Source organism: Ascaphus truei, chromosome 10 (assembly GCF_040206685.1).
Source record: "Ascaphus truei isolate aAscTru1 chromosome 10, aAscTru1.hap1, whole genome shotgun sequence".
NCBI lineage: Eukaryota > Metazoa > Chordata > Amphibia > Anura > Ascaphidae > Ascaphus > Ascaphus truei.
Window position 1 is genome coordinate 28,060,084 of NC_134492.1, and position 17,252 is coordinate 28,077,335.

Here is a 17,252-nt window from a genome sequence, read left to right on the forward strand (position 1 = left end):
GGTTTAAGGTGTATTTGTGTAACTCCGGTGCCGAAGGTCGTAGCAGGTCGCAAATTGGACCATAGGGTGTCCCAGTTCCGGCATTGAGAACTGGGAAGTTTGGACCTGCTGGACCCAACGGAACCGGATATTTTAAAATGTTTGTGTTTTATCTTTCATACTGTGTCCCAAAGCAGGGATAAAACCCAGAGGAAATTCCTTTGCATACCAGGGTAGCATATGGCCAGAGAGGCGACCCAATGTCTAGGACTTAAGTATTGTTCAAAGGATTTTGTCACCTCCACTGTTTACATGAGGGCGGAGATTACTCAAACCAGAGCAGTCTTTAAGTGTCCCATTTAACACCTTACAACACAGAATATCCTGCCAGAAATCCAAATTGGTAGACTAGCTGGCATTTCTGATGCAGATGAAGGGCTACAGAAATGAGACCCCAGAGTGCTAATGCGCATGTACCAACTAGCAGGGGGGCATGGATCAAAATGTGTTCCCACGTTAATGAGTGGCTAGAGGTAATTGAAGACCAATCACCTGTACTTAATGCTAAGGATAGGGTTACAAAAGATATATAAATTGTGGTAAGCCCTATCCCCTTTGTCTTCTTCTTCTGATAACATCTGAATTGTTACCTGATTGCGAGAGAATTGCTATTCAGAATACTTCTCATCCCCCATCCCCAAAGTAAGTGTACTTCTTGTCTGTTACTGTACTATATCGTGTGTTCACCTATCCAAAGGAATAAATACAATTTATTATATCTAAGCCTCGTTCAGTTCAAACCCAGTTATTTGTGTAAACTTACAACCTGTGACAGGCTATCGTCACAGGCCTATGCACTAAAGGTTCATAAAAAAAAATCACCATTTAAATCACTGTTTTTATGAGCGTTGCTATCATGGTATTCAGAAAGCCTTCATTACCTGTCATAGCAAAATTCACAAAACGGGCGATTAGCCGGTGATCTGATGAACGACCCTCTGAAAAGGCCTAACCCGGCGAGTTGTATCTGCTGCAGAGAGAGCTGCTCTGAGAGAGCCATCTCTCCCTGTGCAAATCTCACCCGAAATTTATGTGTATAAATTTTGATTTGGATAATAGTTTAGATGAGCAGGGGGTCTCCTGAGCTGAACCGCATTGGTTTCAGCCTCAGGGACCCCCTTCTTCCCGAGATAAAGGCCCCGTTATGGGGTGCCAGTATCTCCTATGCATTTTATTCCCATGGTCTTGTGACGCGGACATTTAAGTGCATAGGAGATACCGGCACCCCATAACGGGGCCTGTATCTCGGGAAGTAAGGGGTCCCTGAGGCAATCCGCTATGGTAAAGAAGTTTACTGTAAATGCATTTTTATTGCATAGGATTTATGCCAGGGGTCTCTGGTGCTAATATTATTGGATATCAGCTCCAGATTCCCGGCATCAATCCTATGCAGGAAAAATGCATTTTTTTTCTAAGTCCCATCTCGCTGCTTCTCTGCAGGTTTCCAACACCTTCACCCCAACTTTTTCTGGCGTGAGGGTTTTGTGATAAAATCACCCTTCTAGAGCGGTGATAGGCGTTCATAGCCTAATCATTGCTACTAGAATTGCGCGAGTTTATGAACATGCCGAAAGCAGCGATACATGGCTTATCACCGCTGCCTCTGTGATTTTTTTTATGACCAATTTTTTTGGAGCGATTCAGTCTTTTATCACCTACTTATCACCGCTTAATGAATAGCAGTAGGCATTTTGGGCGATAAGTGCTTGATAAGTGGCTTACCAACGCTTACTGCATAGGCCCCTACAATATCTAATACACAACCCACCCCCTGTTAACCCTTAGCACGCTGGTCCTGTGCAGTGGTGAGTAGCTCTTAGGGGGCCAATCAGGCTGTCCGCCTTTGGGCAATGTACACTTGGGTGGTTCAGAATTAAGGCAGCTGTGAATACAAAGTTCTTTGTCTTCTTGGCTCATTAACATTCCAGTGGGTGGGGTTGACGTTCCACAAAGTACAAGCAAATGTTACCACTTAGCACGCTGGTCCTGTGCAGAGGGGAGCAGCTCTTTGGGAGCCCCATTAGGCGTCCGTCTTTGGGGCAACGCAGATGTACTCTTGGGTGATTCAGAATCAATGCAGCTGTGAATACAAAGTTCTTTGTCTTCTTGGCTCATTAACATTCCAATGAGTGGGGGTGGGGGAATATATAATTCTCAGTCACTATAAGATACACTGGTTTATATATAATCCCCAGTCACTATAAGATACACCAGTATATGTAATTCCCAGTCACTATATGAGATATATATATACAGTATTTATATATATATATTTATATATATATATATATATATATATATATATATATATATATATATATATATATATATATATATATATATATATATATATATATATATATATATATATATATATATATATATATATATATATACAGTGTTCGACAAACCTATACATTTGCTCGCCCCGGGCGAGTGGATTTAACCCCCGGGCGAGTAAATATTGGCCCAAGCAGCACACGTTTGGTACTAGGTGGCGAGTAGATTTTTTTGTGTGGCGAGTAGATTTTTTGGTGATTTGTCAACCACTGTATATATATATATATATATATATATATATATATATATATATATATATATATATATATATATATATATATATATGTAACGGCTGGACCCCCCTTATCTGACCCACCCAATCTCACATTGGCCCGTGTGGTCTAACCGGTCCCCATTACAAGGTCGTGTGTGGTGGTGCACCTGCTAGTAACAGGACTCCTGAGTCTCCCGCTTGGTGTTATAGAGGATATCATCAGGACAGGTATCTGAGGTAGTGGTTACGAGTCCAACTTACTTCACGTGCAGCGCCTCCACCTCATCAGGATCTATGCTTCCGCAGGGAGATTGTCCTGGTGAGGAACTCCTTCTCGGTGGTGACTGCCACTGCAGAGTAATCTCACACTCACACAGTGGGGTTTTCTTTGAACATGGCATCTTTATTGTAGACTGGGATGTAGCAGACTGCCCCATGCAGCTGCCGGCTCTAGCCGCACATCTCTCCGTGCTGTCCCTTTGCCAGGTACGCCCTCCCGTATTGAAGTGGGATTCCCTTTCTCCTAGGGAGATCACCACTGCGCCAGGTCCCTGGACACAGTGTGGCTTAGACAGACTTGATTGGTCACTCTGCTACCGCTAGTTACAGCACTAGGGTCACAAAAGTATTCCTCCAACCGCTTCACACAACTGCTGGCTAACACTTTCAACTACTTTGCCAACTACCCTAACTGACAGTGTTGTGCCCTTTATACCTCAGGGGGCAGGCGCATCTCTGATGTCACTATCCAGGGACTCAGAGCATACAGCCACTCCCTTCCTTACACAGGGCACCACACCAGGGTGTGAGGGAAAAGCTCCATAACTACTGTTGGCAGGCCTGTACTTACCAGGGCTTACTGCCAACAGGGAAGATGTACGCAGTCATTATTATGCATGGCTACATATATATATATATATATATATATATATATATATATATATATATATATATATATATATATATATATAATTCTCAGTCACTATAAGATACACAAATATATATATATATATATATATATATATATATATATATATATATATATATATATATATATATACATACACACAGTGGTCGACAAATCACCAAAAAATCTACTCGCCGAACAAAAAAATCTACTCGCCACCTACTACCACACGTGTGCTGCTTGGGCCAATAGGAGCTCGCCACAATGTTAAATCCACTCGCCCGGGGCGTGCAAATGTATAGGTTTGTCGAACACTGTATATATATATATATATATATATATATATATATAGTGCAATAGGGATTAGGTGAAAGGTGATCATTTTCAACCTTTTCTACCTATTAGGGTAACACAGTCTATTTTGCAGCTGACAGTCCGGACAGGCATTTGGGTTTCTTTATACCCAGGTATTTTATTATGTGTTGTTAATATTTGTGATATTGCTTTAATAAATGTAATATTTTTTTTTGGACATACTAGAGTGCTGATATAAGGAAGGGTTCTGTTTGTTTCTTGTTTTATATATATATATATTACAGTACACCTGTGTATCTTATAGTGACTGAGAATTATTTATTTATATATATCTTAATATATATCTTAAAAAAAAAAATATATATATATATATATATCACTCTCTATAGTCACTTTATGAGATATATTGATACTGTATAACGCGCAGCTCTGATGAATTTACACAATGACGTTTTCTTCTCTCCAGATGTCTCGTGGCCCCGCCCCTTGTAGCGCCGCCTTGTTCCCACCAGACACGGGGCGTGGCTTCTATCGCTGGCGGTGATGCGAAGCGTGGTGACGTCACTGTGTTTCTGTGTTCACACAGCTCGCTGATGGCGGCCGTGAGCTGAACTGCGGGGACCGGAGCGGGCTATGAGGCGGGGTCCGGGGCACTGCAGCACCGCCCGGAGCCCAGGACTCGCCTGAGGAGCACCCGGGGAGGACAGTAAGGGCCCTAGGAGACGGGGAGCCAGCCAGGGACCCCCAGGAGAAGGAGAGCCAATGAGGGGCTCCAGGGAGCCAGTGAGGGACCCCAGGGATCCAGTGAAGGACCTCCAAGGCACAGGGATCCACTGAGGGGCACCCAAGAGAGCCAGTGAGGGACCTTCAAGGCACAGGGATCCAGTCAGGGCCCCCCAGGACACAGGGAGCCAGTGAGGGACCCCCAGGGCACGGGGAGCCAGTGAGGGACCCCCAGGACACGGGGAGCCAGTGAGGGACCCCCAGGACACGGGGAGCCAGTGAGGGACCCTCAGGACACGTGGAGCCAGTGAGGGCCCCCCAGGACACGGGGAGCCAGTGAGGGACCCCCAGGACACAGGGAGCCAGTGAGGGACCCCCCAGGAGAGCCAGTGAGGGACCCCCCAGGAGAGCCAGTGAGGGACCCCCCAGGAGAGCCAGTGAGGGACCCCCCAGGAGAGCCAGTGAGGGACCCCCCAGGAGAGCCAGTGAGGGACCCCCCAGGAGAGCCAGTGAGGGACCCCCCAGGAGAGCCAGTGAGCCCCCCCCCCAGGAGTGCCAGTGAGCTCCCCCCCCCCCAGGAGTGCCAGTGAGCCCCCCCCCCAGGAGTGCCAGTGAGCCCCCCCCCCAGGAGTGCCAGTGAGCCCCCCCCCCAGGAGAGCCAGTGAGCCCCCCCCCCAGGAGAGCCAGTGAGCCCCCCCCAGGAGAGCCAGTGAGCCCCCCCCCCAGGAGAGCCAGTGAGCCCCCCCCCCAGGAGAGCCAGTGAGCCCCCCCCCCAGGAGAGCCAGTGAGCCCCCCCCCCAGGAGAGCCAGTGAGCCCCCCCCCCCAGGAGAGCCAGTGAGCCCCCCCCCCCAATAGAGCCAGTGAGGCCCCCCCCCAGGAGAGCCAGTGAGGCCCCCCCCCCCTCAGGAGAGCCAGTGAGGGCCCCCCCCTCAGGAGAGCCAGTGAGGCCCCCCCCCCCAGGAGAGCCAGTGAGGCCCCCCCCCCAGGAGAGCCAGTGAGGCCCCCCCCCCCAGGAGAGCCAGTGAGGCCCCCCCCCAGGAGAGCCATTGAGCCCCCCCCCCAGGAGAGCCAGTGAGGCCCCCCCGAGGAGAGCCAGTGAGCCCCCCCCCCCAGGAGAGCCAGTGAGCCCCCCCCCCCTAGGAGAGCCAGTGAGGCCCCCCCCCCCTAGGAGAGCCAGTGAGGCCCCCCCCCAGGATAGCCAGTGAGGCCCCCCCCCCCCCGGAGAGCCAGTGAGGGCCCCCCCGGAGAGCTAGTGAGGGCCCCCCAGGACACAGGGAGCCAGTGAGGGGCCCCAAAGAGCCAGTGAAGGACTCCTAGGACACGGGGAGCCCGTGAGGGACCCCCAGGACACGGGGAGCCCGTGAGGGACCCCCAGGACACGGGGAGCCAGTGAGGGACCCCCAGGACACAGGGAGCCAGTGAAGGACCCCCAGGACACGGAGAGCCATTGAGGGACCCCCAGGAGAGGGGAGCCAGTGAGGGCCGCCCAGCAGACAGGGAGCCAGTGAGGGACCCCTAAGAGCAGTATGGGGAACTGCCTAAAGTCCCCAACCTCAGATGACATCTCCCTGCTGCACGAGTCCCAGTCAGACCGTGCGAGCTACGGGGACGGGACAGAAGGGGATCAGGAGCCGCCGCCTCCGTACCAGGTAAAAGGATTGAGACCCTGAGAATGTGCATAGTTGTCTATTATACTTGACACTCTATTTAAATAAGCCACTTCAGCCGTACCCTACGAGGCTTACCCAAATATGCCAGCTTTAATGCCGCTGTACACTACGGACCTTACCCTAATATGCCAGCCTTGCCCTAACCAGCACACTACGAAAAATCTGGGAGAAAATTATTGCCTGCTAAATAAGGGCGAGGGTCAATGACCTAGAGACTGGTAAATATATATCTAGATATATATATACAGTATATATATGTATATATATATGTATATGTATGTGTGTGTATTTAAGTTATATATTTGTGTTACAGAAGTAGCTAAGGGTATTGCTGGTGCGTTTATAGAGGGATTTTCTGTCGTACGCTGCATTGTAACTGCCATTGAATCTTATCTGTGATATATTACGATATGTTTTAATAGCGGGGTACATCAATACATAGCTGAGGTTGGGAATAAAATCTCCAGCAAGTTCAACCTATGTTAAATTTAGTAAACTGTGAGACTCCTATATTTGGTTTTATATTTATTCAGAGGCAGTAAAACAAAAACACCCCAGTGAAACAGCCAATCATCTCAATAGCCTTATTTTATATACCCATATGTACTTTTCCTTTTGAAAAATGTTTAACCTTTTCTTAACGATATCTATTGTATCTTCCATCACAGTCCCCATTGGTAGTAAATTCCACACTGCCCTAACTATACACAACCTTTTCCTTTGCTGGTGAAACATTTACTCCAAACTCAAGGGATTCCCGTGTTGTATGTAATCTCCCCTGGGATGAAAAATTCCTGTGAACGTTTCTTGTATTGACCTTGAATATATTTGTAAATAGTTATCATATCCCCTCTTTAGAGGCATCTTTTCTAATGTAAACAAACCTAATTTGTCCTTTATTAATTTGGTAACTCTCTCTTTTTAGCTATTTTCCCAGTTCTTTATTGTATTTTGTGTGAAGTTGTGACCAAAACTGTACTCCATATTGTGTGTGTGTATATGTATCTCTATCTATCTATCTATCTATCTATCTATCTATCTATCTATTTCCATCCATACCTTGTTGTACACATGATATCCTATTAGACTTTGCACCTATTGCGTGATATTGAGCACTATTCCTAAACCTGCTGTCTACAAACAATCCATCAAGCGTTGACCTAGTTCTGTCCCATTTTGTTATGCATCGTGATTATTTTGTCTTCCCAAATGCCAATACCCTTATATGAATCTGTATTCAATCTAATCTGCCATTTACCTGCCCAAGCAAGCTTTCAGGCTAGCAAAGTATTATCCCTTAATAAACCCTCACGTAGCTTCCGTACTATTGATGTTAGACTTACAGTTCTGTAATTCCCTGGTTGTGATCATCTGCTTTACACCAATATTGTGGTACCGAGTATGTGGAAAGGGAGTTCTTCAATATTGAATAGAACAGTCTTCATATGACTGAAATTGGGACCCCTTGGTGCGTGCTATCAGGGACAGGTGCTTTATTTACCTTAATTTTTATCAATACACGTTTGCACTTCTTGTATTAACCAAATGTTAGTTCATGTTGTGGCTTCTTTCTCTTGTAATATTTTTTTTAATAGGCTCCCCCCTGGTGTATGAGAGGCAAATAATTTGTTTAATACCAATGCCTTCTCCTTATCCCCAATAATTTGCCTGCGGTTACAAATCTCTCTCCTCCACATTGCTCCAACAATTTTTCTGATTTCATCCTCCCATCTTACTTTTGGTCATCATCTTGGCCTTTTTAAATTCCCTTGGAATCCAGTCGAATATCATCTTTGACCAACAATGGTCATTTTCTTATTGCGATATGTCCAGTCCACTGCCATTTTAATTTCTTTATCCTTGCAATGTCCCTTTTTTTTTGTTTTGTTCAAACCCATTCATTTTTCCTGTCCGAGTAAAACCCGGTATACATCTCTCCATACTACTGTACTTTGATAGGTGTATGTAAATAGGAGCGTGGACTCCTGTAAAAATCTATTGTCCACATTCGACAAACCCAGCACCAACACTGTCTCTTCTGAACAGTGCTACTACAATGCTACTCTAATGCGGAGAGAGAAGGCGTGTGTGTCATTTTCCTGGTTCCCCAGCCGGGCTAGTCCATGGTTTGTGGACCCCTTAGTTAGAATCTGTCTTCGAAACCCCAGTATGACAACCAATGCATTATTAGAAGCAACATTTGTTACAACCTAGTGGGGCTCTCCAAATATAAGTTTTGGAGTGGGGTAATTTATATATCTGACCTGTATCCCTATAAACCTAATCTTAAGGGCTGGGACCCGCTGCGCCCGGCGTTCCCCACCAGCAGGGGAATCCTCCCGAGCCGGTCCCAGTCCCCCCTCGCTGCACGGCTCACTACGCACTGTGACGCGTCAGCCGCCAGGGATGCAAGAAAATTGTGATCCCGAGCGGTGACGCGTCATGTGGTGCGCTGATGAGCCAATCAGCGGCGGGGGCGGGAGCTGTTTGACAGCTTCCTACACATGGTAGTGTGTGTGTGTGTGTGTCATTTGTGTCATTTGTGGGGGAAGGGGGAGGGAGCTGCTTACCTTCCCGCAGCAGCTCCCTGCAGACCGAGCCCGTGGAGGGAGGGGGGGAGTAGCCGGTCCCTCCGCTCAAACCACGCCTCCCCCTCACGCCCCACTCCCTACAGACCGCATGTCGCGGTCTGTGTCTGTCAGCGACCCGTCTGTCTGCAGTGCGGCCGCGCTGACTGAGGGAGCGGGGCCTTAGCCTAATACAGCACTACTGGCGACCATTTTTTGTGTGCGTTTGAAGCAGGGGGTCCGGAGCTGAACCGCATTGGCTCCGGTGACCCTGAGATACTTACCTCAGTAGATGCTGCTGCTAGGAGCCACAGCTGGGCCAATAGGAAGCTGCAGCATCTGCCCTTGTGACTTCCTATTGGCCCACGGGACGCGAGAGCTTTGAACTGTGGAGCTGCTACCGGCAGCGACTCGCCCCATCACTGGAACCTGCCGCCGCTGGCCACTTAGCCGCTAAGGTAAGTGCTTAAACTCCCTACCCTAAGACCATACCCTAAAGCCCCTACCCAAAGCTCTAAAACCCTTAAATTAACCCCTTACCCTAAGCAGTAATAAAACTTACCTTTTTAGAAGCGGCAGAGGGTCGTCTGCTTTTTGGTTGCGGCGACCAAATGTCCCATTCTGGCTACCGGCACCTCTTTCCGAGGTAAGTATCTCGGGAAGCAGGGGGTGCCTGGAGCTGAAATCAACGTGGTTCATCTCCGAAGACCCCCCTGCTTCAAACATATTGGAAGAAAAAAACAAGGTGTTGCCAGGAGTGCTGCTTTATCTAACTTTGTTTATCATTACAACAACAAAAATGATTGTGGTATTTGCAGCTCTGCCCTTCACCTGCGTTTACAGGAGTACAAATATTCACACAACTATGTTATTGCAGCAACGAGCAGTAATGTCTCTGCTGGCAGCAGATCCAGGCAGTTCTTACTGTGACAATTTTCTCAATAAATTGATGCTAAGGAGATGTTCATTCTGTTTATCGACATCACACATCAAGCTAGGTGGCACTTACTTTACCCTCGTGTACACCCGCTTTAGAGAACACCCGTATTAGTAGCTAAAGAGGAGTTGCGTGATGCATATATTATTATAATGAGATGTATCAAGCTCTTTGTCTCTATTTCTAGTAAAAACCTCCATGCCCAACCGTGTCAACTGTAAAAATCCTTCATAGCCAGTATCTTATGTGTAGGGGTGAGCAACTCCAGTCCTCAAAGGCCACTAAACGGGTGACTGAGTCGAAGATTGCACCACCTGTGCTGAAGCAGGGATATCCCTAATACCTTGCCTGTTGGTGGCTCTTGAGGACTGGTGTTGCCCACCCCTGTGCTACGGTCACAAGCGGAAAAGAACATGTCTGCTCACTTATCCTTGCTTTGTGCAGTTGGAACACATTTTCTCTGTACCCCGACTTAGTTTTTCCTTGTATACGTAACATGAATAACGGAACATTCTTTATAGCTTTTTTAAACAGAAAAATTGACACCTCATATTTTTTTTATAACAAACAAATGTTTGCCCTTTTCATGGGCAAAGTATTTATTTTTCCCCCCAACAAAAATCCGTTCTCTGTCACTGGAGGTGTTTAGAGAGAATTTATCGGTGTGTCGGTTCTTTTAACACTTGGGGAGCTATGAGTTGACATTAAGGCCAGTGTCTGTGTCTGGGTGAAGGGCTCCTGGCTCTCTGATCTTTTAAGCTTCCTTTGTTATCTTCGAGGTGGTGACCTCACTGTCTGCCTGCCTCTTTCCTTTCTCAATTGCCAACAGACACAAACAGAAGTTCTCCCCAAAGCAGCAGTCCCACTTAGCGGACACCGTTTTAATACGGTTATAAGATTGGTTTCTTCGCTGATTTATTGTGGATTTGTACATAAAGCTTCTCAGGCTGCCAGGTCTTCATTTTTTATGATCTAGTTTTGTAATGAAAATTTTAATTAAATGAAAACACTTAGTAAGGTAACTTCTCTAACATTATTATTGTTTAGGATCTGTTTTTATAGGTTTAGGCCCCAAAATCTAGTGCCAGCAACACATTCCATAGAGTATACAGTACCTACCGCATTTATTACTATCTAGTTCAAGGTTTGTCTTGAGTCAAGAATGCTGCAGTAATTCCAACATTGCACTGATTTATTGATTTTTATGTGGCATTTTGACTTAATTTGCAGCATTGGCCATAGGGAAGTATCATTTGAAATCCATTGGTGAACTGATTTTGTGATCAAGATTTTAAAAAAAAATGAAGTCAATTTCTAAAAAAAACGTTGGTCCTTATTCTGTAAGGTGTGAGCGCATGCTATCACATGAAAAGCCCTATTAAAGTCCATGGGACTTTTTATGCAATAGCACGTCATCTGCACTATCGCACTTTACAGAATAAGGGCCTTTGAATCATGTGACAGGGGCTGGGGATTAGATATCCGAATGCGGTGCTTGATCAGCAGGTTCCTCTTTGTTAATTGTTCCACTTTTTTGGAGGTTTAGACACATTGGGTCTGTACTTCTAGGTGGGAGGAGAGTTGGAATACCAGACAGCCTCTTTGTTAGCAGCATTGAAAACATTAACAAGAGTAGAACAAAGTCACCTTATAATTCACCCTGATTGTTTTTCCTCTGAGCTGTATTTTATCTCGAGGGCAGAAACCCTGGCGCTTTATACATTTGAACAAATTGCTATATTGTGTGATCTTTGTTAGATATTAGGGTACCACGGATGTTTTATGGTAGGAGAAGCTGTTTATGGTATAGAGAAAAATCATGGAATAAACGTCAGATATCTGATACTACACAGTGAAGATTTTACGATTTCATGATGTCAAACTTCTCCATCCATTGCATTCGCCATGGTACCACTGCTCAAGGACACCCCCTTCACACTCTCTCCCTCCCTCCCCTCCCAGCTCAGCAGAGGTGACTCAAAGACTGAGCCACCTGTGCTGAAGCTGGGATATCCTGAAAGCCTGACCTGGTGGAGGGGTCTTGAGCACCCCTGGATTTGATAATGTATTCATTATTCTTTCACCTTACTTTGATAGTCATAATGATGCAACCACATAGGGAGTTTTTGGATTGCGTTTGTCCAAAGCAAGAGCATCCTGCAGACAGGTAAGAAAAATAACAAACCGTCTGTGTATGTGCGCACACATCTGGATCTGAACCCCATTAATTGCAACTCCGGTGACCCCCTGTTTCCAGAGATACTGTCACCCCCTTCGGAGGTAAGCATCTCTGCAATTTCCGCTCCTGTCACATGGGCCAATAGGAACCCGCATCAGGTGACGTCACGGCTTCCTATTCACACGCAGGGCTTTGAAAACCTTGAAATAAGCTTATCCCTCCCATGAACATATTAAGTCAGATATACAGACACAGTAAGAGTAAATGTAAATACTTATCATAGCACAGCAAATATTATTGGTTTGATGTCTGTTTTCATCATATCATATAGCCGGCCATAGCCGCGTAATTTAGTTTTGCAATTCTGAATCCGTTCAGCAGTAGATTTTTTTACTTGTTTGGTTTGTATACTAGTGGTTCAAGGTCATAATTTCTCTTCCCGGTGACTAGTACAAGGTCAGGGAATAAGTGAGTCAGGCATACTTTGTAGCAGTGGAACTGATATTGCAGCTTAGTCTTCTAGTCCATGCAGCAATGTTACCTGATGATGCCTGAAAAATGTGTATATTAATTTTATTAGTCGCCCCATTTACACAATTATAGTGCACGTGTGACCGAGTTAGGAGCCTCCGTGCCTGGTAAGTGTTCTGTTTGGCAAAGGTCTTTGTGTTAAATGTACTTGTACGTCATATGAAGTTATCAATTTGTCATCCTGTTCTACAACATTAAATTACAGCATGCACAGATCTACCACATATGCTAAAAGTATTTAGGGTACAATAAATGAAAATCAAACCTATCCTCCTCCTGCCTATAATGGCCAGTTTTTATTTGCACTATCACAGAAAGCATTTGTTTCTGTTCATTTAACCCTTCGGGCACTCACATATTTTACTATGTTTATATGTTTTATGTTATATGACGATAAGAAATTGTTAATTTATTATAGGTACCTACTATATTTGGAGTTTACCTTGATGGGGTTAGCAGCCTTGAATCCCTTTTTTTGATCAAAAGATGCAATTAAATGGCTCCTTTTTGTATTAGACTTGGGTTCAAAATGTAGAAATTACACTAATAAATTGCAAGTGAATTTGGGAGGAGCGCTGGGATTGTATATTTGTGTTCCGTAACTGTAAGGCCAATCTCTATCCAAGCTGCATACACCACAAAGGGAGGAGCGCAGGTTCAATGTATTTATTATCCTCTTTGTACCATTTCAACCTGATTGATAATTTGGGACAGCTTCCATTCACTGTCTAGGTTTGTACTGAACGGCAACAAATATTACATATATGTAATGCATATTATTGGTTACTTATACCTAACATGACAGAAGTTATGAAAAAAACTGCAGCCATTGATGATGTCCATATTGAATGTCAATTTTTGGGGAATTCACAAATGTTTTTCAACATTATTCCTGGAAAATATAGATCTAACGAAATGGAAAAGCAATGGTAAGCATTCAGGATATGAGTAGATGTGGTAAGTGGGACAGCCTCTTCAATAAACTAGTATATCATTTGTATCGCTCTTTCGGTTTTGGTGTTGGAGAATTGCGACTGGCAAAGGTTCAGTTACTGCCACTTCCTTCATATGGGGAAGTTATCACTTGGGACATGACTGGTCAAGCTCTCTTGTCTGTGCCAGCTGCGGCCTCATGATATGTATTAATAGTGCTGTGTGTTTGCTTCTACAGCACTGAACTCATATGACAAGGATAAGATCAAACATGTCATCATAAAGCATTGTTTTGTCAACAGTGACTATTCTGTTCCGGTTTTTAATGTTGGCATTTAATGGCTGAGTCAAGAATAGTACCAGAGATCCTGAGGCTTATTTCAGAAGGGAACCTTCCCGTTTTTGAAGTCTCTCTAAGCCATTTTACAACATTGAGTTTTTTGTTTCCTATTGTTTCCCCCCCAATGTTTCCACCATGTAATAAACATTCATTCTTCCAGTTAGCACTGTGCGTTTGGTGCTTTGCAGAAGACTAACTTGGTGTTGCAGTCTGGCGCCATACATTATAATTACTATAATAGGAAGCCTCTCGGCACCCTGAAACCTGTTGAATTATTTGTAATGTTTTATTCTGAAAGTGTAATTTTAGACAGCCCTGCTACAAAAGGCACTACAGCTCTACCAAAGTTCCAGTGTTTTTTACGTATTAAGTAGTTTAAAAAACAAACCATAGGGCGCATGCGCGACGGCTGACTGCATGGACGTGAGTTGACAGCTCCGCTCACAGCCGGCGTCTAATTTAATAAATAAAGCATCAAAGCGCTCGAAAACAAACACAAAAACCACATTCAAATCTACTCACACAAAGATGTCGAGGGCGACTAGATCTAAGAGAACATCCACGGTCCTCACAGATTATTTTGCGAAAGGGGATTCGGCGCGCCAAGTCATGAGGGACCGGCGCGAAGTGGCACAGTCGGAGGATGAAGATGAAAAAGAAGACGGTAGCAGAGAAAACCAAGTAATGAGGAGGAGAGACATGAGATAATTCTGCCTAGATATCAAGAGATGTTTCCAATCAGAATTAGCATCACTACGGGCGGATATCAGCGGGATAGGGGAGGGAACAGACTCCCTGGAAAAAAAGCTGGACTCCACCATTAAAGCCCTCCAGAGGACTGATAAACAAGTGGCACAGGTGAAGGATTCGGTCAAAGATCTCATGGACAGGCAGGAGGATGCCGACAATCAAGACCGTCGGAATAATGTGAGGATCACGGGGGTGCCGGAGGCTGAGTCTGACCCGGAGGACTTTATGGGAAGATTGCTGCAACATCTGATGCCAAACCGATAGGAGCAGGACTTACACATGGATCGCTGCCATAGGGCCCCGAGATCGCGGCCACAGCAAGGGGACCCCCCTCGAGACATCATAGCGCGATTCCACTATTTTAAAGTGAAAGAGGCCTTCTGCCAAATGACCAGGAGCGATGTAGAATTTGAGGGTCACAAGCTGCAAGTATTTCAAGATATAGCACCCACTACCTTACTTAAAAGGAGGCAGCTGGCTCCCATTGCCAAGGTTCTACGGGGCGAAGGAATCCGGTATCGATGCCTATACCCGTTTGGACTACTGGTGATCCGAAATGGAGCGGCCAACACGCTGAGGAGGTTTGAGGAGGGAGAGTCTTTTTCATCACCAAACTGGGGCTCCAAGGCAAGATCCCGGAGAAAGTATCCGCAGGAAGATCGGCCCCTGAACCAGCTTGGAAAGATGCCAGGAAAGCTGATAAGAACAGACAACCCCGTAGCCCAAAGTGAAGACTGGATCCTATGTACAGAACTCTCACCTGTTCCTGAAGTTGCTCTTTGGTTTTGAGCCTGGTTTGAAGTCCCGTTAAGGTCAGTTGCATTGTTACCCCTTGGCCCCAGCAGCGCTCCTCCCAGACTGGTGGCCATCTTGGATCGGCTCCCACTCAACAATGAGAACCGGGAGGAGCCGGATCCTCTCGCGAGAGGACCTGGAAGGGAGAGACCGGCCACCTCCAAGATGGCGGCGGACGCTGACGGTCAGGGGAGGAGAGATGCTGCGGACCACAGGAAGAACCATGAGATCACGGAACAGAGGAGTACGACCGGCAGCGCGACCCAGTGCGGGACATGATGCCCATCCGGCTATGTAGGGACTCAACAGGGGAGGTCGAGGTTGGAGGAGGAGACCCCCATACAGGACCTAGATCGTAGAAAGATCACAGGCGGGGCGAACAATTAAAAAATAAAGGCGTACAAAAATAAAAAAATTAAATACATACGTATACACCCCACTACCGCCTCCACATATACCCGCACATACACCCCGCTACCTCCCACTTATTTAAAATGCAGCGGCCGGGTGCACCTCTGTAACAAGGTGCCCAAAGAGAGATGGATGTACCACCTTTTCCAGCAAATGTGTAGACCACTGAGCAACAATGTTTCTCCAAACACTGGTTACTTACACAATTTTTTCCTACATAATTTTAAAGTTTTAACTTAACAAACTTAGGGGTTAGGGGGGAGATTTAGCATTTAGAGTTGAGGGGTTAAGGGTCAGGTTGCTAGGGTTAGGGAGATGAAGGGAGTTCAGTAGGAGTTTAACAGGAACCTGGGTGGCAGCAATGTACATAGTTTTAAAGGGAAGGTGTAGTTGGCACCGGAATAAGGAGAGGGTTATATTGGAAGATTAAGGAGAGGGGGGTAAGGGAGTTGGATGGTTAGGGGGTAGGGGTTGTAGGAACCGCAGGCATAGTAAGGGTTGGTAGAGGAGAGACCTGTGTGAGTGGAGAAGGTACAGACGAATGGCGAGTAGGGGAGGATTTTGAGGGGATTTTACACGCAAGTAAAGTTGCCCTCAGCAGTACTGGGTGGAAAGAGCAGGGAAACCCCCGGGGTATCGGCTGAGGTCGGGGGTAGGCCAGGCATAGATAGTACATAAGGTCACGGGTGTGGGAAGCTACTATCCCTCAGGTATATAAGGAGAGGGGGTGGGATTCTCCCAAAAGTTATCCTATTGTGCCAGCTTAATTTAGGTTTTTGGTGATGTGGCAGGAGTTGCAAGTTACAAGACTTATCGAGTAGATGATGCTGTACGAAAGGCAATTGTAAGGGGATGCCGGCTGGGACTGCAGTCTGGCTGTTGTCGTGCGCCTGCACACTCTGGTCGGGGCTTACGCCCAGGATCCCGAGAGAGTTCTTGGGAGGGGAGGGATTGGAGCCGCCCGGGTGGAGGGAGGAGGTCTGGGGGGGGGGCTCTGACCGGTTCCCATAACCCAAAGGCTAGGGAAGATCAATGGTCACGGACCATTACACTCTTTCCCATCTTGTTTATCTTTCCTTATGTGTCCTCTGTACCTTTTGTGTCTTCCCCCACCCATCCTGCCTTCTGCCTAGGTGGTGCAACGCTGAGGGTTGGTAGACGTGAAGCATCCAGCGGAACCACGGCGGAAGGATCCCCATCTAACTACTCCTACCCCCTTTCCCTTGGGTTTGTGATCTGTGTTTCTCGGTCTGTCTACCCCGTATGTCTTGTTATTACCTGTTGTAAGTACTTACACACGGATGAAGAGTATCGGATTGAATTTGTTTCTTTTTCTTTTAATGCAAGTATATGACATGTCTGTAAACCATGTAAGTTATCAATAAAATTCAATTAAAAAAAAAACCAAACACACCATAGAGCAAGAAATACCCTACCAACTGACAGAGCATCCAACGACCGTTATATCATTCACTGGGTTAATCAGTTTAGTTGTAGGAACATGATTGGCAGAGAATAGACCACATGAGACGGGGTTAGTGAGAGCACTTGTGTTAATCTGTCTTACACTTTACTCCATAAGCTCTTCCACCTCTGTTAG

General features: G+C 46.1%; 1 protein-coding gene across 1 annotated transcript in view; it reads left to right on the forward strand.

The window, feature by feature from the left end:
* The first annotated feature begins 5,743 nt into the window (after nucleotides 1-5,743).
* Nucleotides 5,744-17,252, forward strand: part of RNF11 (ring finger protein 11) — a 37,261-nt gene continuing 25,752 nt past the window's right edge. Inside the window, exon 1 of the mRNA XM_075616317.1 lies at nucleotides 5,744-6,188. Within this exon, the coding sequence (XP_075472432.1) occupies nucleotides 6,066-6,188 (123 nt within the window). The 5' untranslated portion in view covers nucleotides 5,744-6,065. The remainder of the gene's footprint in view (nucleotides 6,189-17,252) is intronic.